Source organism: Pelodiscus sinensis, chromosome 16, assembly GCF_052426305.1.
Source record: "Pelodiscus sinensis isolate ZL-2025 chromosome 16, ASM5242630v1, whole genome shotgun sequence".
NCBI classification, from domain to species: Eukaryota; Metazoa; Chordata; order Testudines; family Trionychidae; genus Pelodiscus; species Pelodiscus sinensis.
In genome coordinates this window covers 38,681,344-38,705,961 of record NC_143067.1, presented here as the reverse complement: position 1 = coordinate 38,705,961, position 24,618 = coordinate 38,681,344, and the positions used below count along the sequence as shown (strand labels likewise).

Genomic DNA, 24,618 nt, shown 5'->3' with positions numbered 1-24,618 from the left:
ACCCCCTCGCGGCTCTGTCAGTGCAGCTGTCCCAGAGAAACCGCCCCTCCCCAGTCCTACGGTGCCAGTCTGACAGAAGGGCCAGATTGTGTGGAGGGTTTGACAGATGGCAGCAGGGGCTAGGCTGGGACCATGCCGCCTGGGTTTGTGCCGCCGCTCCTCCGACCCGCCACAAAGGGAGGGAACTCTTTGGGGCTTTGTGCGCTGAACACGACTTTCTGGGGGAGTTGTAAATAGTTGAAGAGCAGCTTTTTCGATATGCCTCAACTCTGGGGTGGAGGTAGGTGGCCAGCTAAGCTGCGGGGTCTCAGGCCAGGGGTCAGTGAAGCCAGCTCTCCGCTAATGGGAAATTCAGTCCCCGGTTTCTTGGCTGAGACTGCAAACAAGGTGACTAGTCCGTGCTGACGGTGGTGTGCGCCATGATGTGGATTCATGCCCAGTGGGAACGGGAGAAGTTGCTAGGCACTGCCGGCTTCTAACTGGAGACAAGTCCCCTTCTGGCCCAAGCGGAGGGGGGTGTAGACTTGGAAGGCCCCGTTCTAATGGACTAAGAACGTAACTGCCTTGTGGCTTGTTTCCAGTGCAACAAACTGAGAGAAGAGATTGCGAAAATGAGAGAGCTGCTGGCTCGGAAAGATTCTGAAACTGGAGAGAACATCAGACAGGCAGCGTCCACCTTACAGCAAGCGTCCCTCAAGCTCTTTGAAATGGCCTACAAGAAGGTGGGTTGTGGGTCTCACCGGTATGTGCACAGGGAGGGGGAGCTGGCTCAAATGAAGCCTTAGAGGCTTGTCTGCCCCGGGTAGCTCAAAGCCACAGGTCCGCTCCCCCGACGTGGCAGCTGTGGCACTGGTGACATCTCTCTAGCACCTGGCACACGGTCACGAGCTGTCCAGCCAATCGCGGAAGCTCTGACGTCAGACCCACCATACGATGTATGGGCTGCTGGGGTGCAGCCCAGCAGCCCATACAGCACGTATTACTTGTAATGTAAATCGACTGTGTAGCAAAGCTCGGGACTGGTTCCAAGCAGTTCTTGAGACCAGGGTTCCCTGTAAGCCATGTGCTTGTGCAGCCCCTCGGGCGGGGGAGAGATTCAGATGCTGCCCAGCTGATTAGCAGGGCACCCACTGCTAGATTTTATTCCTTCTGGTGGTGCGCACGTGCATCTGCATGGAAAACATTAGTGGGAACGTTGCTTGAGACTGTTTCTATCCATCAAGATAAGTGGGTATCAGGCAAACCTCCAAGCAGAAACTTCTGTGCATCACTGGATGCTAGAGACTCATCACGGGCTGCTTGTCTCCTCCATCTAAAACGGTCAGGGCCAGCTTGTCAGTAGTTTTAAGGCACTAGTGGGTTTTTCAGAAGCAGTGAGGTGCCTAACTCGCATTGGTTTCAGTGGGTGTTAGGGGCTTTTGGCACCTAAATACCTTCAACAGTCTTGCCTTCAGTTTTGTCTTGTAATGTGAGGAGACCCTTGTGATGAGTTTAGAAGAAACCTGGGCAGCCGCTTGTGAGCGCGCAGGATGTCTCCATGGGAGTGGCATGCAGTAACTAACGGACAGTGTCTTTCCCAGATGGCATCGGAGAGAGAGGGGTCTGGCGGCAGTTCTGGAGATCAGAAGGAAGAGAAGCAGTAGAAGGTCACTCGGGCGCACAGACTGCGGCAGGAAGAGGGTGAAAATTCTGACGCTTGGGAGCGAAGGGATCTTCCTGAGCAGAGAAGGGCAGAATTCAGTCTTACTGTGTTTTTGCAGTATTCTATATATAATTTCTTTAATGTATAAACTTAGTGATGTGTCCACTAGATGAATCATTTCATGAAAGTTAATTCACGCAAGACGAAGTTCTAACTATTCCGCCCCGTGGCATTTTCAGCTGAGTGGCCAGGAGATCCACTCAGTGTTTACTCTGAACATCTGGCGCATTGGGAGGCTACGTTTGTTTAAAGGTTTGAAACCATGGCACGCATTCTGGGGTGAGAATGGAACTCCTGATGCATCCTCTTCAGACCCAAGTGCCTGTGAACTGATTTCACAGGTCCCGGGTTGAGCAGAGGTAGGGCCAGCTACATTGCTAGAGAACGTTCAATCTGCAGCTAGCTTAGTATTCTTGTACTGATGGAGAATGGGTTACTTTAATTTGGCTGTACCTTGATTCCTTATGAAGAAGGCCACATTGAAGTTACACGTGTTGCTTGTCTAAGCTTTCTGCTCCATCCCGTGTCTGCTCCATCCCGTGTCTGTTCTCTGCCTATGACAAAACAATTTCCCTGGTAATAAAATTGTTCTTCTTAGATCAATTCTGGATTTTTTTTAAATAAAAATGGAAACGTGTCCAAGTGCTTGTGAGTCTTTGAGTTGCAGCCCTAGTGAGGCGGAATGTGCACACAGGCATGTGAGCACACTGGAAACCTGAGCACTGGTTTAGAATAAGCTGGCTTCCTTGATGCCGCAGCTCTGGTTACATTCAGAAGGGTTCCTGCTGCTTTTCTCATACTTGGTGCTTCCTGCTCTTCTTGGAGCGTAGGTGTGTCCTGCTGGCTCAGACCTGTGCTTCATCTGAGCCAGCAGATGGGAGGAGGGCTAGCTCCGTGGTTTGAGCATTGGCCTGCAAAATCCAGGGTTGTGAGTTCAATCCTTGAGGGGGCCATTTAGGGATCTGGGGCAAATCTGTCAGGGGATGGCAGTTGGTCCTGCTGTGAAGGCAGGGGAGTGGACTCAATGACCTTTCAAGGTCCCTTCCAGTTGTAGGAGAGAAGTATCTCCCTTTAGAGAAGAAATTATCTAGTCCACATCCTGCTTGGAGCCGGGCTCCAGAAGAAGCCCCCTAATGCACAATGACAGAAGTTCCTTCAAGCTCTCGGTTGGCTGGTGTTACGAAGCCTGAGGGTTTATGCCCATCGATGCTACATTGATAACAGACGGTAATTGCATTTGACTGTTCACAGAAACGTCTGGTCTGGGGCAGCTTTTGGAATTGTCCAAACAATGGAGGACACGTCAGACCTAGCGGAGTGAGGCCATGGAGGAGCCCGGTTTCTGTGGACAGGCAGGACAATTGTCAGGTGTGGATCAACTGCCTCTGGGCTAGCATGTTCTGTGCCCATTAACTGCCCCAGAGTAGGGATTGCCCTTCCTTCCCCCTCCAGTGCCTGGCAGTGACTCACTTCCGCAGGAAATCTCCTCGCACACCAATTGCTAAACCCTCCGGTCCCTCGCTGCTGCCCCCCTTCTGCCCCATGAAACAAGGTTCTGACGTTACTGAGGTTCAAGGGCTCACGCTGGACCTTTTCCGGGTTTTCTAGAATCCGCGGTCGCATGGCCTGAGCGGCCTGTCCAGGAAGGTTGGATGGTCTCAGAGGCTGATGGCACAGCTGTGTGGACAAATGTTGGGCTGAGGAATGTGCCTGAAATCACCCAGGGTGGAGGGGTGGCTGCTGAAGTTGCATGTGTAATGTAGACAGGCGGCTGTGCAGGCAGTTTGCATGTGCAGCTGTATGTTTACTGTTGCCACAATGTGGCTCTGCAAGGTCTGTTAATGGCAGGCCCTGTATCTCCTCGTGGGAGCCATCTCCTTAGCAAACCAGACTGCACCAAGTGACCATTTAGTTCATTTTCCCCACGCGCTGTTGGCCTCATCAAAAGGGATTCTCCCCTCAACGAGACAGGTTGTCTGGAAAAGAGGAGTGGGAGGGACTTTCCTGTGTGGTTCCTGGAAATGCTTCAAATAGAATCTGTGATGGTTTTGGCTACTTCCTGCCTTAACCCACAAGCAAGCAGCGTGCACCGTGATACACAAGGTCTCGGAGGCAGCAATGGAAACGTGGAGTCCTATATGCCCAGGCTCCTGCTTTTGGATCTACTCTGCAGCTGTCAGACCATGAGGACAAAAGCGTCAGGGATGTTAAATATTGGTTCATTCAGTCCATTAACCGCAGGGGTTCTTCTCATTACTCAACTGTTCTGCAGTCCCCAGGGGTCCACTCCGGCCCCAAACTGAGGAGCCTCCTGCCACTCTGCACTGTTGCCTCTGTATTAGAGGCAGCAGCATGGGGTACCTGGTGGGAGCTGGTCATCCGCTGCTTCTGATACAGGGGCAGCAGCATAGGGTGGCAGCAGCCTGTGTCCAGTGGGGAGGGGGGTGTGGGGGGGGTGCTGAGCTCACAGACCCAGTGGCAGTCGGAACTGAGCCAAGCTGCCTGCCTGCCTGGCCCCTAATGTGCTTTAAAGGCAGAGCCACAGCAGGGACAGGTCCCGGACCTGGCCCACGCCAGGACTGAGCTGGGCTGCTGGCCAGCGTACTAGAAAATTTACTGGCGGGGGAGGGAGAGAAATGTATGTAGTCTAGAGCAGTGTTTCTCAGCCTTTTTTTTTAATAAGTACTCTTTTTCCCCCCAAACAAAACTTTAAGTACCCCCAGTACCTAGTTTTCAGACACAATTTTTTTCTACTGTTGCAACACATTTATTTCAACAACTTAATTGTAGCCGGTTGGGCAATGACATTTTTGGGTGTAAAAAGTGCAAAAAAAATAAAGCGCTGTAAAACTTCAAAACAAAAATTCAGTTTTCTCCAAGTTTCAGTTGTTGATGTATTCTCTCTCCTCCCCCCCCCCCCTCCCCCCCCCCCCCGATTTCTCTCAAGTAGCCCTCAGGGTACCACTGGTCTGTAGCATTAACCTATGAGCTTTTGCTTATCAGTCACCTACACTATTCCATCCCTACCTCCTATGGAGTTGCTGCCAGGGCTTTGAATTATTGATCAAGGCTGACCTTTACTTACTGATTGAAACTTTTTGCTTACTGCCGGAGCTCCCAGCTGTTTGTCTGGGGGTTGGGAAGATGCTATTTTTAAAGCTGATCATTAGCGCTGCCTTTCCTTTTGAAAATTAAATTGAGACACAGTGGTGGAATCAGAGGCTTTCTCTTTCATGGAGTGGACAGCTCGCTACTGCCAAAAAAATTGCTGAGCTGGCAAGCGATACAGCCTTGCAGCTCCACAAATGGCCATTAGGGCTTTGGTCCTAGAGAGAGGACTTGCTTCAGAGACTCTTGTGAAGACGGGTTTGCAGAGAGAGGGTGTTGTGTGATGCTTAAAATTCTCAAAAGGGTGGCTGTTACTTTAAAAACATGTAGTCCTATGGCACCATAGAGACTAACACAAGTATATCGGATTATGAGCTTTCCATGGGTAAGACTCACTTCATCAGATGACCTGGAGGGGGTCTTAGCCAGGCAAGCTCATGAAACTATGAATTTTTGTTAGTCTCTAAGGTGCCACAGGACTACTTGTTGCTTTTTAAATAAGCTGATATTCATCTGGGGAAGCTTCCACCCTGTGCAATGCTAAAGTCCTCCAGTTGTTTGTGCTGCTCCCTGCATCATAGTTCAGCATCTTTTGCACAACTTGGGACGGGGGAGGCGGTAGGTGGTTTACTGGCCAATATTTGTGCCATATGCATCCTCTTGGATGCACAAAAGAACTCCTTGCCCAGAGCTTGGGGTTGGGTGATGCATGCGATGTGGGGTCTAGGGTCTGGAAACTTGAAGCGAAATGGAACACGTCCCTGGAAGCGGCCAATTCCAGGGGGAACCTCAGGAAATGAGGTGGTTTGAAGCAAGTGTGGTGGTAAAAGATTTGGGCCATTAAAGCACTTGCTGCCAGGCTTAAGGTGATCTCGCTACTGATTAGATTTTAGGAAAGACTTATTGTGAGGAGCGGATTAGCCCCATCTGCCTGCTGGGCGGTTCTTGCACCTTCCTGTGGAGCAGAGAGAGCCCAGTATTGTGAGGATCAGCACCCTGGCCAGACAGTTGAGGGAGTCTGGCAATTCCTACATTTTCAGCTCACCTCAAGTTGAGGAATGCACCATTTGGACCCCAGGAGGGAAAATGCAGAAAAAGCTGCCCCGCGGCTGGAGTTTGGACTGCAAGGAGAGGTTTCATTCAGTAAAATAGCTCTGGAGACAGATCAACGTTGACCCTTAAATATTAGGGATAGGTGAGCCAATATCCCGGCTCCACCTAACCCTCAGCTCCTAGAGGTCCTGTCTCTTGGAAGGTGAATTTTTTTTCCCAGAGCTGGGGTAGGGCCTATATAGATTTTTCACAGGGAAGCAATTAATGTACTAAGGTCCATCCTTCATCATGAAGGTGCCCAAAGCAAGGAGCTGATCTGGACAGCCTGCTGGATGCATTTGTAACCACCACCCATATGCTTCCCCTAGGTGAGGAAGCGTGTCCCAAGCTTCCGAGATCCCAGATGAGCCCCCACTTGTAATCGCCACGGGGCGGATTTGAACTGGGACCTCAGGAGCTGAGTATAGAAGCCTCTACCCTCGGAGCTAAAAGCCAGCTGGCTCCTAGCCCATGCTGTAGAGGTCTCTTGATCTTACCTGTTGCTATGGTCTAGGTGCCACTTGCGTGGCTCTGTAACCACACTAGGCCTACGTCTACACTGGCGCGATCTTGCACAAAAACTCTTTAGCGCAAGAGTTCTTGTTAAACTAGTTGTGCAAGAGAGCGTCTACACTGGCATTTGCTTTTGCGCAAGAGCATCCGTGCCAGTGTAGATGCTCTCTTGCGCAAGGAAGCTCTGAAAGCCATTTTAACCATAGGGCTTTCTTGCACAAGAAATTCATGTTGCCGGTCTACACTGGCCTCTTGCGCAAGGACAGGTGTGCAAAAGGGCTTATTCCTGAGCGGGAGCATCAGAGTTCTTGCGCGGGAAGCCCTGATTTCATACAGTAGTATGTCAGTTTACTTGCATAAGAACTCGTGGCCGGTGTAGACAGGCAGCAAGTTTTGGTGCAAGAGCAGCCGCTTTCGTGCAAGATCGCACCAGTATAGACACTGCCTAGGTGTGTGGGGTTACACATTGACACCCATAGGGGTTCCATACAGCAGAATAGGGCTCTTAAGCTGATAGACGAACTCTGTAGAGACATCACTCCCTTCCCCCTTTAAAATGCAGTCAACTCCGGGGGGGGAGGGGGACATGTCACTGGTTTAGCAGAGCCCAGCAACACAAAGCAACTTGGCAGTGCAAGAAGTGGAGAAGATGGGGCCCGAATGAATCCACCTGGGGAAAGGAGGGAGGGGGGATGTAATTACCCTGAGGAATTTACTCTCCTCAGGGGAAGGGATAGTTTGTGCTACCTGCTTCACGTGAAGGCGGCAATTGCCTGGGCTCGGGCGGAACCCCTCGGCTATGTCTACACTGGCGCGATCTTGCGCCAGAAATATGCAAATGAGGCTAAGCGTGGAATATCGCTGAGCCCCATTGGCATATATAATGGGCCGCCATTTTGCGGAAGAGGCTCTTGCGCCAGAAAGCGCGTCTACACTGCCCCTTCTTGCGCAAGAAAACCCCCCTTGCGCACTGCTGCTACGCTAATTATTTTGGGGAAAAACGGCATTGCGCAAGGGGGGTTTTCTTGCGCAAGAAGGGGCAGTGTAGACGCGCCTTCTGGTGCAAGAGCCTTTTCTGCAAAAATGGCGGCTCATTATATATGCAAATGAGGCTCGGCGATATTCCACGCTTAGCCTCATTTGCGTATTTCTGGCGCAAGATGGCGCCAGTGTAGACATAGCCCTCCTGGTTTATCCCAGCCAGTCAGGACCTAGGCGCTTGGTGAACTGAGCGCTTCCGTCCAGCGAAGCGTGAGAACACGACTTCGCCCGGGCGCAGCCATGTGACCGCCTCGGGGCTGACGTGAAGCACCTACTGAGGTTGCAAAAGTGCCCCAAAGCTCCTCCCCCCCAGCCTTAAGGGCGGAGTTTTGGGAGCGGAGGGCAGGGCCAGCAGTTGTGCACACGGGCAGGCGACTGGCTTTTCGTCCCATTCCTCGGACTGTCAGGGAGCGAGGGGAAAGTACTCACGTTCCGTGAAGGCCTCTCACTCCTGGCTGGTGAAGAGGGGGGGCAGAGGAGTAAAGCATGGAATGCAAGTACTTTCCCCTCGCTCCCTGACAGCCCAGGGATGGGAGGAAAAGCAGGCCCTGTCCCGGTGCGCACGGCTGCTCCCGCCCTTCCCACCCCCCTGCTCCTGAAGCTCCGCCCTTGCAGTGGACAGTTATAAATAGTAACCGGAGCGCTGTGTCCCGCCCGCACCCAGCTGGGCGAATGAGGGGCTTTGCGTTCTATAAAATTGGCAGGGAGAGCAATCCATTCCAGCGTGATCACACCCGGCTCCCTCCCTTCCCCAAGGGGGTTTGCTGGGGTACAGCCTTCTTCGCCTCTTGCTACACAGCTGCTTTGTGTTGCTGTGTGCCGGTAAGCAATGGACGTGTGCCCCCCCAGAACAGGCTGCACGGCAGCTGGGTAGGCCGGGGTCTCAGCTTTCTCGTCTCTCGACGTCTGCGCCCGTCGGCGGAAGGCAAGCCGACCCAGCTACGTAAACCTGAACCCGCCTTTCTGGGTCTAGTGTACCCGCGTCGCTGCCAGGCCGAGGAAGCCCCTAGGAGAATGAAAGAACTCGACAAGCAGAAGGGCAGCTTTCCAAGTGGGTGGGAGGAGTGAGCTGAACAGGCCCTGCTGATAGTGCTGCCTGGAGGCCCATAGCCACACGGGCAGAGCACACAGCCGCTTGGTGGGGCACCACAAAGTCCCGTGGTTTATCTGTCACTTGCAGGCACCCAGCTCGGGCCGGAGCCGATTCAAGATCAAATGCTTCCGTCGGGGCCAGACACCTGCTTCTGTCACAGGACACGTGTGCAGGGGCTATTGCCATGAGGGGAATGGAGCTCGGCAGAGGACACCTCCCTACGCGTCCATCTCTTAGACCATGGAGTACCCTCAACCAGGCATGAGAGGGAACCAACCCGCTACGCTGTTCCCCGCTAGATTGTTCTCCACTAGACTGTTCCTGCTAGGCTGTTCTCTGCTAGGCTGTTCTCTGCTAGGCTGTTCCTGCTAGGCTGTTCTCCGCTTGTCTGTTCTCCGCTAGGCTGTTCCCTGCTAGGCTGTTCCCGCTAGACTGTTCCCCGCTAGGCTGGTCCCCACGCCACCAGAGGAATGGCAAGGTGGACCCGCTAGAACAGCCTAGATGACTCTGGAGGCACGGAGCCGGAGCTGCAGGACCAGCGCTAACGTCCACGTTCGGTTTCTAATGCCGTCCTCGGTGACTAGAGCAGAGGCCCTCGCTGGAGGTGGGATCGGAGTTGACCTAGCTCTAGGACGCTCTGGAGGGACCCCATCCTGAGGACTTGAGCGTGGGCTCCCTCTGCTCTAGATGCTCTTCCACAGAGATGGTCCCCTCCCCAAAGCCATTACGGCCTGACCAGACAATCTGAACACAGGCCGGGGATGTGAGGCCCAGAGAGAGGTAAGGACCAGACCCACAAAGCTGTCTGTGGGGAGCAGGGAACCGAAATAGCTTCGTGGAACCGGGCCCAAGTAACAGAGCTACAAAGTGAAGCCAGATCTCCGTGAGGTCCATGTTTCAACCACGAGGCTCTCCTTCCCCTTCCAGAGCCTTCTACAAAAGCTGGGTTGCATGGCCCAGGAAATTGCTCTGGCTGCTAAGCCTACACACAGCCCGCTAAGGTCAGAAACCTAGCAGGGAACGGAGCAGGCCCAGGGAGCCAGCCTGCCCATAGGCCGGAGGAGTGGGCAGGGCTTAGGTGCCCTTTACCTCACCTCCAGGTTGGACGGGAGGATCCTGGCGTAATTCCTCCTTTCACTCAGGCTTTGTGAAGGGGCCAGGACGTGACCCCCCCACTCCCATTCCAGAAGCTGGTCCTGCTTCACCTTGGCCCGGCGAACTCGCGTGATTCCACCTGGCCCCGCAACAGCAAAGGCACCGGAGACCCGCAGCTCTGGAAGTGCTCAGAGCTGCTGAGAAGGGACTCGGGAGCCCAATTCACCGCCAGGAGGTCTCTGGGCAGCATCGCACGGCCCCACCCTGTGAACCTCAGCAGGGCGGCAGCTCTAACCCTGCTGCTGAGACTTTCCTTACTGATCATGTCAGCTCTTTGAGAGGGGCAGGAGCAAGCAAACCCCGTCAGAGCCGGGAATCATAGAATCATAGAATCATAGGACTGGAAGGGACCTCGAGAGGTCATCGAGTCCAGCCCCCCGCCCTCAAGGCAGGACCAAGCTCCGTCTACACCATCCCTGTCAGATGTCTATCTAACCTGTTCTTAAATATCTCCAGAGAGGGAGATTCCACCACCTCCCTTGGCAATTTATTCCAATATTTGACCACCCTGACAGTTAGGAATTTTTTCCTAATGTCCAATCTAAACCTCCCCTGCTGCACTTTAAGCCCATTACTCCTTGTCCTGTCCTCAGAAACCAAGAGGAACAAATTTTCGCCTTCCTCCTTGTGACACCCTTTTAGATATTTGAAAACCGCTATCATGTCCCCCCTTAATCTTCTTTTTTCCAAACTAAACAAGCCCAGTTCATGAATGTCAATCTTCACGCCATTTACCCCCTCTGCGCCCGCCTGTGGGTACCGGAGAGCAATGTGTGAGCACGGGCTTTGGGCCTAGCTCTGCGGGCTGCTCCGCACTGACACAAAAAGGTGAATTTTTCCATTGAGTTAGCAGGATACTATTGATCCCCTCCCGCCCCAGCTGTTTAACACCTTTCAGATCCTTGGAGCTGGTTGGGTCGTAACCTAGCTAACAATCGTTTTGTGGACAGGACGGGGGGAGGGGACGTTGCACTGATTTCACTCTGCGTCGTTAAAGAAACACACACCCAGTCACTAGAGCAGCCCTGAGTAACCCGCGTGTCGTAGTTCTGAGATCCTCAGCTCACAGGCAACACCAAGTTCTTGTAGTTCCACCCAGAATGCCCAAGAGGGGCTCGTAGCAATGGCTGAGCTCAGCCGCATGTTGGCGACGGCTCGCGAGCCTCCTGCATGGCTCTAAAAGGTCCCTTGAGACACGCTTGGCTGCAGCGTCCAGTTCCGTCCCTCTTCGAGGCCTGGTGCTGGGTGTGCGACCGGCCAGGGACCACTTTTGCATGGGGCTCTCACCCATGGAAATATGCAGATCTCTGGGGGAGAGGGGTAATGCCCGGGCAAGCTGCTGACATCTCACATCTCAAGCATGTGCCCCATCTATCTGCGGGCATTGTCTGCGCTTCATGCCCACCTGGCAGACATTGACCATAAGCCCGGCACACCCGCAGCTCGGGCAGTGGTGCAGGCAGCCTGCTAGTGAGCAATGGGACATGCAGCTGACAGTCTCCGAGTTGCTCACACCTTGTGACAGCCAGGGCGGGCTTTAACAAGCGTGGGGCCTGATTCGCGCATGCGCTGTGTGCCCAGGGCGGGGCCCGATTCCGGGGAATCGCCACCCGGCCCTGGTGACGGCTGTCGCAGGCCCTTCAGGGTGGCTTTGAACAAGTTAGCAGAAATCTCTTGTTTTTCCGAGCCACTGAACCTTGCCCCTGGCTCCCATTTGAAGCGCATGGCTTGAAATGAGTCTTGTGTCCAGGTCTGGGCACCATATTTCAGGCAAGATGTGGAGAAATTGCAGAGGGTCCAGAGAAGAGCAGCAAAAATGATGAAAAGTCTAGAGAACATGAGCTCTGAGGGAGGACTGAAGGAATTGGGCTTGTTTAGTTTGGAAAGGAGAAGACTGAGAAGGGACATGATAGCAGTTTCCAGTTACCTAAAAGGGTGTCACAGGGAGGAGGGGGTGAAAATGGTTTTCCTTGGCCTCTGAGGACAGGACAAGACGCAATGGGGCTTAAACTGCAGCAAGGGAGGTTTAGGTTGGACATTAGGAAAAACTTCCTACCTGTCAGGGTGGTTAAACACTGGAATAAATTGCCTAGGGAGGTTGTGGAATCTCCATCTCTGGAGATATTTAAGAGCAGGTTGGACAGACACCTGTCAAGGATGATCTAGACGGTGCTTGGTCCTGCCGGGGGGGGCAGGGGACTGGACTTGATAACCTCCCGAGGTCCCTTCCATAGTGTTCTATGATTCTAAGCCGCTGCCACGAAAAACGGGATGGGAGTTACAAGGGAATTTTGAGAGTTAGGCTGTTTCTCACTCAGTTCTCCCTGGGGATTCCAAGGCTAACTGAAATCCAGGGCTTCTGGGAGCCGTAGCGGGAAGCGAGGAATAAACACTCACTGAGCGCTGAGATTGCAATGGTGTAGTGTAGCGTAACAATGGATGTGGACAAAGCAGATTGTGTAGTGCCGGGTTGGGACTCACACCAGCGCTCTTTACTGGGTCAGCTAGCAATGGTGCAGTTATCCAGGCAGACACAACCTGATTCGTGCCAGGTTATGCAGTTTATCTCAGGTAAAGGGACTGACGCATTTCCTGACTCCCAGTTCAGTGTCTTAACTGCAAGACCAAGTTTTCTTTTGCTCTGCTCATTCACTTAAACATGAGGTCCCATCCTGGACAGGGACACTTTGACTAGAGCAGCCTTTTGCTGGTCACGCAGGGCGTGCTTTGGTTGGAATATGCAGCTGGAAAATATAGGCCTTGCTCTGTATATCATTTACTCTAGCAATGGAGATGAAATACTGGATAGGGTTCTTTGACCAGTGGGATACAGTGTCTAACTGGTATCGTAATAATTCCTCCTGGCCTTAATGAGGCTGTGGTGCCAGATAATGGTTTTCTAGTGAGCGTGTAGCCATTTTGACATAGGAAACTACGTCCCCGTCAAGTCACAGCTACTATCAGGCAAGCGTCCCCTTTCTAGCTAGTCGCCAAGTCTCAGTAACTGAGGATACGTCTAGACTACAGGCTTTTGTCGACAGAAGTTTTATTGACAGATATGACAGTGTAGATGCAATAACGCCTTCTGTCAACAGAACTCTGTCAACAGAAGGCGTTATTCCTCGTAGAATGAGTTTTACAGCCATCGACAAAACTGCTGAGTTCTGTTGACGTTATGTTGACAGAACTCAGTGGCAGTGTAGACACAGGGATAGTTTTGTCGACCAAAGCCCACTTTTGTCAACCAAACCCTGTAGTCTAGACACACCCTGAGTGCCAAAGGGTGAGGGTAGCTGTGCGACACATTCCGGTGGATGTTTATGAGAATGGCCATACTGGGTGGGAGCAATGGTCCATCGACCCCAGTATCCTCTCTTCCAACCAGGCCCGCCTATGAGGGAGTGGTATGAGGACAGGGGGCAACTGCCCCAGGTCTGGTGATTCCAAAGGGCCTTGGGCCCTGTAAATTGTTGTCAGAACACAGGCTGGAAGGCTCTGGGCAACTCTGAGGGTCCCCAGGCCTGCCCCTTCCACCCAATGCCTCACCCTTTCCAGCAGCACAGAGCTGTCTGTCGGCCCCCCTGCTTATGACAGTGGCTGACGCCAGGTGCTTCTGAGAGAATGAACAGAACAGGTGACCGCTGATCCATGCCACCGTCCACTACTAACTTCTGGCAACTAGAGGCGAGACCCACCCAGAGCATGGGGTTACATCCCGGGGTGAAAGGAACTTAACATTTCTTAGAGGTACAACCCGGAGCCCTGCCAGCTTTCTAAATAGCTCCCTGCTGGTTTTTGCCAGAGCTCAGCCAGTTCTTGCCGGAGTGGCGCAAGCGCTGACTTTCCCCTCTGCTTGCCTCCCTGCCCCCCGGGGGGACGTGGCTCCCGATGTGGGGGGCTGTCGTGCCAGGCAGGCAGACAAGGAGCCCTGAGCGCTGCGCCGGGCGGGTACACGGGAGGCGCCAGGGAGCGGCACTGCAGGCCTGTGCCCGCGCCAGCGCGGTTCTGCGGTGGGGGCGGCGTGTACAAGGGGGGCCGGGGGGGCCCAGCTCCCCCAAGCTCCGGAGACGCCTCACGCCCGCTGGCTCCCACTGGGCCCCCGGGGTCCCTGCGCTAGGCTGGGCGCACGGGGAGCCCTGCTAGGCAGCGGGTCCTGCTCAGCCCCAGCCGGGGGGGCTCCAGCGGGGTGGGGCAGGATCGGGCCCTGCTGCCCCCAGGAGGGGCGGGGGGGCATAACCCGGGGGGAGGGGCACGGCTGCCGCGCCCTGGCTTTGCTGCCCGCCACGTGGGCAGCGCCCCGCCCTGGCCCGCCAACAGGTCCCTCCCGCGCCAGCTGACACCTCCCCCCCTCCCACGTGCGCCTTCCCCTTTAAGAGCCAGCGCTTGGCCTGACGCGGCATTGCTGAGACATCGCGAGAGCCAGGCCATCCCGTCTGCGTCCCTCCCGGCCGGGGGGGAACTACACACCCCGACAGGCGCCGCGCGCGGGGCGGAGGCTGGCCTGAGCTGTCCAGCCAATAGCGACGGGGAGCGCGCGGCCCGGCGGCGCCAGCCAATGGCGGCGAGCGAAGGGAAAGGCGCCGATTGGCGGAGCCGGAGGGGGTCCCGCCCCCCTCGCCTCTCCTCCCCGCCCTCTCCGGGGTCCCTCGGAAGTGATGTCACAGGCCCCATGTGAGCGGATTGCAACACATGCAGCGCGGAGAGGGGGAGAGAAGCCGGTTTCCGACGTCAGAGCCGCCGCGAGCCGCCCCCGCCGCCGCGCAGGGAGGAGCCGCCGCCGCCGGGGGGACAGCGCCTGAGGTGAGCGGCGGGCGCGCGGGGGGGCGCGCGGGGGGCCGGGCCGGGACTAACGGCTGTCTGTCCCCCGGCGCGCAGGGAGGAGGCGGAGCAGCAGAAGATGGCGGACGACCCCAGCGCTGCCGACCGGAACGTGGAGATCTGGAAGATCAAGAAGCTCATCAAGAGCCTGGAGGCGGCGCGCGGGTGAGCAGCGGCCGGGGGGGGGGGGGCGAGGCCCGGCCCTGGGCCCCCGAGCGGCAGGGCCGCGGGGGGGGGGGATCCTCGCGTGTCGGGGCTGCGGGCGGGCCCCGCTCGCCCCTTCCCCCCCCCCCCCTCCGGCCCCGCGCCTCACGGGCACCCGGCTCCCGCTGGGGCACGCGGCTCGCTGCCCTGCCCGGAGCCGGCACCTGCCCCGCGGCTCCACCCAGACACCAGCTCGGTGACACCGGGGGGGGAGGAGGGGCCGGGGGCTGCGATGCTCACCTCACACCGGTAGCGCCTGGATCCCTTGGAGCTGCCCGAGCGGGCGTCGCCTGGAACGTGAGCTGAGCCCCTGGCCCTGAGGAAAGTGGCAGTGGCCATGTGCTCTGCGTTTTGCTCAGCCCTGGGTGGAGACGAAGCTCCTGAAACCCGGCGTCTTCTCCGCCCCGCCGAGCGGGGGGGGACCGTGAGGTTTGCTAGTGAAGTTGCCATTCGTACCCACGCGCCGCGCGATCACTGACCGTGGGTTCCAGCCCGGGGCGCTGGAAGACACTTCCCTTTCCCCTTGCAGTTGTTCCAGTGTCACCAGCTGGGGAGAGAGTGCGGGGGACTTGGGCTTTCTTTAGCAGGCTCTGATAATCTGTCTGAACAGGCTGTGGAAACAAAGCAGGTGCCTTGGGTGTTTCAGTTGATTTCAGCTGAAAATAAAACTCTTTGTGGTAAAGGCTGGAGTATTTTAAATGCAAACAAGTGGGGCCGGGAGGGAGAGTGAAGTGTTCCCTGTAGAGACACAACGATAAGTCGAATTACAAAAGCGAAGCATGGAATTGATTTTTTTTTTAACAGAGAAGTGCAGTGTCTCCCTTAAGGCACAACTGGGAGCCCAGGAAATGGGTTTGTGTTGCAGTTGGTAGGTCTGAGACTTAGTTCATTAAGCCAAAGCTCTCTAGAGCTGTGCGCCCATGGAATCACCGCAGGTCTGCTCTGTTTTTCAGCACTGAAGACTAACCCTGTGCAGCTAAGGGAAGTGGGGGATAATCTGAACACTGCCTTTTCCTGGTGGCTTCAGAGCACCTTGCTCAGCATTCCCGGGGTGCAGCCCTGCTCTTCAGTGGGGGTGGAGCGGGGGACTGCCCATGGCCCATTTGTCATGTCGGCATCTAGTCTGTGGAGTATGTCTAGGCTTGTTCAGATAGATCCTGACCCAGCATTAGGACTACCTTGGATGTAAGGGCAGGCTGGAGTAAAGGCGGCTCCTGCCTTGACTTTTGCTCAGATCTGCAGTGAGCGAGGTACAGCTTTATATGCTTATCCCATCAGTCACACCGCAGGTAGGGTCTTTCCTTTTTACTGTCATAGCTGAAAAAGTGAATGACTCCCTGGGAAAGAGCGAGAGCTCCTGACGTCCCCCAAAGCTGGCAGCAAGCCCTTCTCAAAAAATGTAGGGTCACTTGCTATTATAAGCTACTGAATCTGTTTTGCCCCAGGCCTTTCTCCGTAGTTTCTGCAGCAAGTTAGGTGCAAAAAAAAAGGGAAATTGTGTGAAGCTTCTTGAACTCTGGCTTCTCAACATTGAGCCCGGCACCCCCTTTTTGACTCTCGATCTTACGGAGATGAGATGGGGGAGGTGATACCTTTTATTGGCCCAACACAGAGCTCTTCACAACTGTACCAATCTCATATGTTTCTGAGTGTTTTTTTTTTAATCATCCTGGGTTCATGTGACCAGTCACTATATTTTTGCTGAATATCCAGTCTGTCTTCCCCAGGAGCCTGAGCTATGTCTGTACTGCAGCCTGGAGCAAGCCTCCTAGCCCAATGGGAGACACCCATGCTAGCTGGACTCAAGCTAACACTGCTAAAAATAGCGGTGTAACTATTGTAGCCCAAGCAGCAGTTTGGATGCTGAAGCCACCCAAACCCCTGGGTCTGAACTCGGGCGGCTAGCCCAAGTCTCGGTTGCAGCAGCCACGCTGTTGTTTTTAGCATGGCTGCCAGAGCTCTGGGCGTTGGAGCTACTGGGCAGCTCATGAGAGAGAGCGTGTTTCTTTGAGTTCAAAGGCAGTAGGCAACTCAGCAGATGGGTGGTACAGGTGTGTGCTGGAGCATCCTGTTAAACGCTTGAGAAGTGAGCCACTCTGCTCTGGGGAGTTTGGCCACCATAAGCCTCAGGAAAAAGGCAGCCTGGAAATTAGCACAGTGAATGTGGTCAAGGAAAAGGATAACCGCCTCGAAATCAAGTGTTATTGTAAAGTACCGGCCGGTAGGCTAAGAGCACTAAGGGAAGCGGTGGCTGGAGGAGGAGAGCTCTTGTACGTTGGCTAATGTATAGTAAAATCCTCACACAGACAAGGCAGCCTTAACTTGAAGTTGTGCTAGTAGCTGGTCAGGGAAACACTGGAGCCTAGGATTCACATAGCTCTGCCACACGTGGTAGAACTGCAGCAGCTGCGTTTTCATTAAGGTTTTAGTTTGGCTGCGCTGAAAAGTTGTTTTCACAGCTACATTGGTCAGGCACGGGGGAGGAGAGGGAGCACACCCTCACCCACACACCTACGCCAACAAACGCTCAAGTGCAGACGCAGTTGTGGTTGGCAGAAGGAGGCTTCTGTCGATGTAGCTAATGCTGTTCCTTCACCGATAAACGCTCCTGTGAGTATAGGTTGCACCTGCACTTGGGGTATGTCTAAAGCTACACTTGCATCGGCTCCATAGGGGCAACCTATCCTTTGTGAGTTCCCACATGATGACCAGCAAGGGTCTGAGTCTGTGATAGGGCTTTTAAAAACATGTTAAATAATAGTGTGTTGTAAAGAGCCTAGTGTAGACAGGGCAAGTTACGCGCTAATGTGTTGGTTGCAGGAACCCACAATCCCTGTTGAACGCATTGCATCTGAGACCCTCAGATGGTGATTGATTCAGCAACTCTTCTCATCCTAGTAGCACAAAGTTCCTCATCACAAGAGGACTGAGCCAGTGGAACCGGCTTTTCCCGTCCTCGGGAGTCATTTCCTTCCCTTCTGAAGTTGGAGGACCAGCTCTGAGAATTGTAGGCTGGGTTGGTGGCAGGCATAGTCCTGGCGAAACAGTGATGCAGAGGGCAGGGACTCAGAAGCACATTAGTAAGAAGGGTGGAGAGACAGTGAGTAGTAACCCAAAGCAATGCCCCAGTTCCATGAGCTGGTGTTATTGAGGTGGGTCTAGGTCTGTGCAGCGCACAGTAATTCATACACTCGTGGCGGTAAAGCTGTTCTGGCTCTTTTTTTGACCTACTTGAAGTCTTCAGGCGGTTCCCGAAAGGGTTCACAAGTGAGCGCATGGCCTGGGAATCCATTTATCGTGTCTGTGGAATAGAGGAAGGAAGCAGCAGGGACGTGGCCGGAACAGGACTCCATGTTTGGCACATGCTAACTAGGCAGAGGCCAGTGCAAAAGAGGGATCCTACCAGAGGTCTGGGGCAACACTTCAGAGAATACCACATCCTGGGAAGGTGGTGGAATTCCTGTCAAGGTGCTGTCCCAGGACTCTGCTCTAGCTTTGTCGTCAGCATCCGGCTAGGACGTAGCCAGTGAATCAGAAATGTCTCTTCCCTTCGGTGCTGGAAGGGAGCAGCTGTGGTTAGTGAGTGCAGACTGTCCTACCTTGCCATGTAGCTCCTTGCCTTTCTCCAAGTGGGATGAGCTGCAGGTGGATCTTTTAAAAGTTAATGAGCCAGTCTCTGTGGGGAGTGATAGGGAGGGAGAGAGGTCACCTACTGCTTATTGTGTGAGGGGACAGGCAGGGCCTGAAAGCCTAGGTACTTGTGAGTGTGGTGGCTAAACTTCTCGCCAGTGGCAGACGGGCTGGGGGCCAGGAAGATGAGCGAGGACGACGTTTAAGAGAAGCCCAACCCCGAGTCCCCTGCCGCAGCTAGAGAAAGGGAGACTGCTGAGGTACTGACCACTGAGCTGTGCCTGGTCCTTGGGAATGGGCTCTGCTTTTCTGCCAGTCTTTGGCTACTGCATCCTCGTCTCACTGACTCCTGACACTCCGGAGAGGAGCTCTCCTCTGAGCCTCCTGGCTGCTGCAGCTGGGATGGTGTCTCCTCTGTTCTGCACCACAAGCACTAAGAGCCAGTGTGTGCACAGGCTGGCTCAGTCCTGGCTTGCGCTGGGTCCCAGCATCAGCCCCCCACCCCCATGGCTCTGTACCACAAGCACTGAGAGCCGGCATGGGGGTTCATGCCGGGACTGAGCCAGCCTGCTAAAAAATTGACTTGCAGAGCAGACGGGAGGTGTTTGTGTGTGGTCGATAAATTATTAACCAATAAGTGGGTGCTTATCGGTTAACATGAGTCAACCTCACTATGGCATCCCTAAATGCCAGATGCCCTAGAGGGAGTGAACAGAACAGGGAATCAAGTGATCCCTCCCCTGTCACCCATTTCCAGCCTCTGCCAAACAGGCTAAGGACACCATTCCTACAAATCCTGGCTAACAAGTATTAATGTACCTCACCTCCATGAATCTATCTAGCTTTTTTTAACCCTGTTAAAGTCCTGGTCTTCACAACATTCTCTGGCAAGGTGTTCCACAGGTTGACACTGCGCTGTGTGAAGAAAAACGTCCTTTCATTTGTTTTAAATTTGCTACCTATTAATTTCATTTAGTGACCCCCTAGCTCTTGTTATAGGAACAAGTAAATAACTTTTCCTTATTTTCTCCCCTCCAGTCATGATGTTACGGACCTCTGTCATATCCTCCCCTTAGTCTCCTCTTTTTCTAAGCTGAAAAGTCTCAGGCTTTTTAATCTCTCTTCATATGGGATCCTCAATTATTTTTATTCCACGTGATCTACGTGAAGCTCTTGTAAGGAGATGTTTCTGGTCCCAGGTCTCTTTGTATCTTATGTGTAGGAAAGTACACTGGGTGAATCCAAGGTGAGGAAAAGAGCTTGAAGCTCCAAGGTGCATGCAGGAACGCCTGTGAAATAGCACCCTTTTTAGTGACGGTTTCAAAACTGGTTTTACTTGAACACTAGCGAGGTGACTTATAATTTAACAGAGGTGGTACCTAGGATGTGTTGCAGGAAGTTGCTGCTGTGTCTTGCATTTTCCTGTGGCTCATCAGGCGACTTACTGACCCGTGCAGAATGGCCCAGTTACCCGAGTAGCCTCAGGCGGACGTTGCTTTCCAGTCCTGTGCGGCACTAATTGAAATCCATTCTGGGTAATGACACTGTCAGAGCCGGGAGGGAGGGAGTCAAATCAACACACAGCCTTTTGGTGCATGCTTGTAGTAGAGCTGTGAAAATGCATGTCATTAAGTAACCATGCAACCACTGAATGTTTCAGTGGTTACCCGTCGGCTTCCGTCTACTGCCCCCCTGCTACTGCCTCTGTATCAGAGGCAGCAACGGGGGGTGCTAGGCAGCTCCCAGGAGCCTGCATGTAACCATTAATGTTAACTGATAAGCTGAGGCGGCCCCTTATTCCTTTGTAACCCTTTGGACATTAGGTGAGAAACTGCACACGCTTTGTGTGAAGGGTGGGTCTGAGTGGGAGATAGAGGCCGAGTGATTAGCGAAGTTAAGTTAGAAGAGAAGGATTACAAATGCAGGGGCTGAGGGTGTAGATGGGAACATATGGTTGGGAACAAAGGGGTCTAAGGTGATGGGGAGGGAGGAGAGGATGGACACTGGAAATAGCAGAGGCAAAGAGTGTGCCAGTATGGGAAGGCAGGAAGGGAAAGCAAACGGAGACGAGCTGCGTTTTAAAAAGATGCGATAGAAAGTTGGCATCAGGACTTTGGGAGAGGAGTGGGGCCATATGCACATTGACTGTGGCTACTTTCGAAGCCCTGCAGTTCCTCCCTCCCTGGGCTAGGGGTTTGCATGTCTCTCACAGTGCTCTTGAGGCTAGGTCAGGCTTGCGGAGTGTTACCTGGTGTGTAGCAATGGGGTAAGAGTGCTCCCGTCTGCCTGGGCTCCAAGCATTCAGCTTTAGGCCTGGTTCTCACTCGCTGCAGCCTCTCCCACACTGATCAGAGCAGTCTGGGATCGTAACATGGGGGGATCGCCTTTAAACCCCTTTTGCCTGTTCTTGCATCTGAGTAGGGAGCTATTCACTGGAGGAGTGCCCCAATTCAGCCTGAGCGTGTGTGGAGGTGAACAAGGCCAGACCCCAAATATTAGGCACTTATCCGCCAGGAATACTTGAGGGGATTTGCCTGACCGAAGGGGAAATAAGCCGCTTGTCTTGGGCTGAGGGTCCAAGGGAAGTCTGCAGCATGTGAGAAGCGTTCCGTGGTTGCTGTTTCTCCCGACGGCTCACCTAAGTCTGCTCTTGAATTGAGATGTTGCTTGGCTTCCAAGGAGTTGTCTGGCTATTTCCTGCTCTGAGAGACGAGAACAGTGCATGGAAAGGTTACACGACGGGTGGTGATAATTATTGACTTGAAGGAGCTTTAGACTCCATAACTTAAGTTTCCTGTTGTCATCGCCTAATTGCTGTCGCATCCCTCAGCTTTTTGGAGTCTGTAAATCTCTGCCGTGGCGTGTGAGATCCTGCTGCTCTGAGCTCGGCAGAGGCTATTAGCAATTGTCCTCCCAGTGAGATGTTGCAGGTTAGCAAGAAAGTTTCTTCTTGAAGAAAAGGCAGGGGACTAAAACTGCCAGGCCGCATGCGTGCCTCATGTCCGTTTCCCTTGTTCCTAATACACTGGGCCTGCTAATAGATCCCATAGTGCTTCAAGCTTAGAGGTCCCAATGGCCACAGACTTCCTTACCTTCTGGTTACTCGTGTGCTCTGAATTCTGATGGGTTGTTGAACAGAGGCTGGAGAGAGGGCCATGTATGTTGTCTGAGTTGGCCCTCTCTTCGGAAGAGAGGGGTATTAGCAGAAAGACTGTGCAGGGTATGGTGCTTTTGAAGCAGCCAAACTTCAACTTGGATTAGAACATGGATTTGCATCCCTGCCCACCCTGGCTAATAGCCATTGAACGTTCTCGCTTTCGTGAATATCTCGGGTTCTTTTTTTGAACCCTGTTACAGTCTTGGCAAAGAGTTGTCCATGTTGACTGTAGAAACGCTTCCATTTGTGTTAAACCTGCTACCTATTAATTTCATTGGGTGGCTCCTAATTCTTGGGCTCTAAGGAGTAAATGGCATTTTCTCCATGAGTCATAAGTTTACAGATCTCTATCCTATCCGCTCGTCTCTTTGCCAAGCTGAAAAGTCCCAGTCTTCTGATCTCTCTTCACAGGGAAGCTGTTCCATACCCCGGTTACTTTTGTTTTCCTCTTGTGCAGGTACAAACCTTTTCAAATTCCAGTATATTTTTTTCTAAGATGAGGTGACCACATCTGCACAGTATTCAGAGTTGGGCCTTCCATGGATTTGTAGGGGCAGCAGTATTGCCTGTTTGTCTATCCTTTCCCTAATGATTCCCAACATCCTTAGCTTTTTTGGCTGCTACTGCAGATGTTTTCCTATCAGCAGTGACTCCAATGTATTTAGTAATGTGTGTTGTTGCCTAGCTGTGCACATAAGTTACTTGGACTCTGGCCCTTGTGTTGTCCTTAGGCTTAGTGGCTGCTGGTCACCGTGGGAGCGGGTGCTAAGGCAGCCGTGTACACTTTTGCAAATGGGAGCTTGCCTTCTGCAGTGTCCCGGAATTACACAATTGTGAATCATGGGCAGGGTGTCCGACACCCCTGCTGTAGCCAGTCTGCCGGGGTAATCCAGGAGGAACTGATAACTGTAAAGGGAGCTGGCGATTTGCCCACCAGTGATTGGAAACTCTCCTAACCGGGATTCGCTGGTCTGACAACACCCAATGTCGGGGGGGCCAGTGGCAGGGTCCAGAGAGAACCTCCCTGGGTCGGGCAAAATCCCTTATCCAGGACTGGTTAGGTCCCAAGGTTGCAGACCAGGGGGGGTCCAACCTGTACCTTCCTTGCCTGTCAAGTCCATGAGAGCATGTGCAGCTTTTTCCTTCCCTTGCTGATACCTACAGACAGTCTAGGTGTGTGCCTGGCTTTCACAGCTGATGCGTTGGCAGACAGTGTAAAGAACTCTGAGGAGCGTCTAATTGCCAAGCTGTAATGCATCTGGCTTTGGGAAGGCTGTGCCATGTGATGTCAAGGGGTGGGTGGCCTATAATCTTCCTTCACAATGGCATGAATCCCTCCCAAGCAGCATGGTTACTGCCCAGCACCTCATTCGCGACTAGCTCAGGCCTGGAACTGACTTCACTGAAGGATAAGCTCCCAGCAGGAGGTGGGAGTGGCAAGCTGAGCAGGGGCACCTTGCTGTCTTGCTGGTGAGTGCTTTGCAATCCCTTCGCTTTTCTTCATGTCCCCGAGGCTCACACATCTGAATATGCAAATACGGCCTTGTTTTGCTTCAGTCATTCTGGACACGTCTTGCACCAAGCTGACTGGCCCAGGATCGTAGTGCAGCTAAAATCTTTTCAAGTCGGGAAGTACAGTAACCGGTGGCAGAACTCAGTCTGCTTGTGGGTCGGCAGCGTCCATGTGGGTTAGTCGCAGACCTCTGCCTCGCTGCTCCGGGGAGCTCTGGCGCTCCAGGCCCATGAGGTTCCCCTCGAACGTGCCCATACGTCGATGCTCTGAAAGCCTCTGCTGAAAGGTGGCCGCGCAGTGGCAGAACTGCATCCTCCTCAGCCCCCTACCCGTGGAAGTATGAGAGGTACACGACCTGGTTCTTCTGTCACCGCCTCCTGCCCCCGGAGAGGAGCTGGGAGTGCTGAGTGCAGGAGCCAGGCCGGGCAGCAGGCCAGCAGCTGCCCAGGGGAAGCGTTGCCTGGTGCTCAGTGAGGTGCTGCACAGCCTCCCCTCTGCTTCTTCATTCAGCGCCCTCCTGTCGCCACCCTGGGGGGCTGAGGTCTCCCCTAGGCTGGAGCGGATCCCTCCTGGATGAGGATCTTGCCACTCAGTGTGTCTGGTGACTACCTGCCAGATCTCCCCCTCACGTTCCCCACAACAATCCTCGGCGGGACACAGGAAGGTTAGATTGGCCGATACCAGTGGTCCTTGGTGTGCCTCATCTGGCACATAGGCTGAGTGTGAGTTACAGGGTGGAGGGTGGATCACATGACATTTTGCCTGTTTCTCATTGGCTGAGACCACCTCAGGAAGGGTCAGTTCCATACAGAATATTTGCACTTCCCTCCTTGAGGGTTGTTACTCTCTGGCAGCTGATTGTACTGAGGCTGAGCCGGGGCTGTCTGTTCTTGGGTATGTTTCCCAGTGACACTGGCCTAGCCAGACCTGTATGGGGTTGGGGAGTGGCTGCTGGAGACGGCCTCCCCTTGTGTGTGGCAGTTCTGCTGCTAGCCCTCCTTGCGTGTGCTGCAAAACGTGGCTTCCGGAGTGCGGCGTGGGCGGCAGAGCACTGTTGCTGACTAGAATCGGGGCATTGCCTCGTGGAGGGTGACTGTAGGCAGGACAGTAGTGTGTGTGGGGGTGTGTGTGTGGGGGGTGTGTGTGTGTGTGTGCGTGTGTAAGTAGGTTTAGCAAGAAAACCAAGACTCTGCGACTTTGCAGTTTATTTGTGCGAGTTCCCGTTGAAGAGCACCCGTCCGAGGTGCCAGGGTTGGTTGTTCCTGGAGGGTGGTGGCTGTCCCCTGGGGGGCTTGAACCCGCAGCCTCTGGCTCCATCCAGCACTCTGAGCATAGGGATGTAGCGGTCAAGTCAAGCTTCTCTTCCTCCAATCCTGTGATGCCCAGCCACACAGCCAGGATGTATTGTACATTCCCACTAACACCAGCCCTAGCTCGCACCGTCTCTGCTTTCGGCCAGGAGGGTCGGCAAATTGAGGCTATTTTAGCCCTTGGCTGGGCAAAGGAGTCTCAGGACTGCCAGCAGCTCCTGAGTGGGAGGCGGGGGTCTCCTTGCAGCTGTAGCAGCACGGCGTGAGGAGCGCAGGGGCAGT

The 24,618-nt window shown here is 54.0% G+C and overlaps 2 protein-coding genes across 2 annotated transcripts in view; both read left to right on the top strand.

Annotated features, from left to right (window-relative positions):
* The window catches only part of HSPA9 (heat shock protein family A (Hsp70) member 9), a 31,327-nt gene extending 28,988 nt beyond the window's left edge, over positions 1–2,339 (top strand). Inside the window, exons 16-17 of the mRNA XM_075900138.2 lie at positions 582–722; positions 1,581–2,339. Of these exons, the coding sequence (XP_075756253.1) occupies positions 582–722; positions 1,581–1,643 (204 nt within the window). The 3' untranslated portion in view covers positions 1,644–2,339. The remainder of the gene's footprint in view (positions 1–581; positions 723–1,580) is intronic.
* A 12,006-nt stretch (positions 2,340–14,345) lies between these two features.
* ETF1 (eukaryotic translation termination factor 1) overlaps positions 14,346–24,618 on the top strand; it is a 31,024-nt gene continuing 20,751 nt past the window's right edge. The window contains exons 1-2 of the mRNA XM_075900139.2: positions 14,346–14,504; positions 14,580–14,687. Of these exons, the coding sequence (XP_075756254.1) occupies positions 14,602–14,687 (86 nt within the window). The 5' untranslated portion in view covers positions 14,346–14,504; positions 14,580–14,601. The remainder of the gene's footprint in view (positions 14,505–14,579; positions 14,688–24,618) is intronic.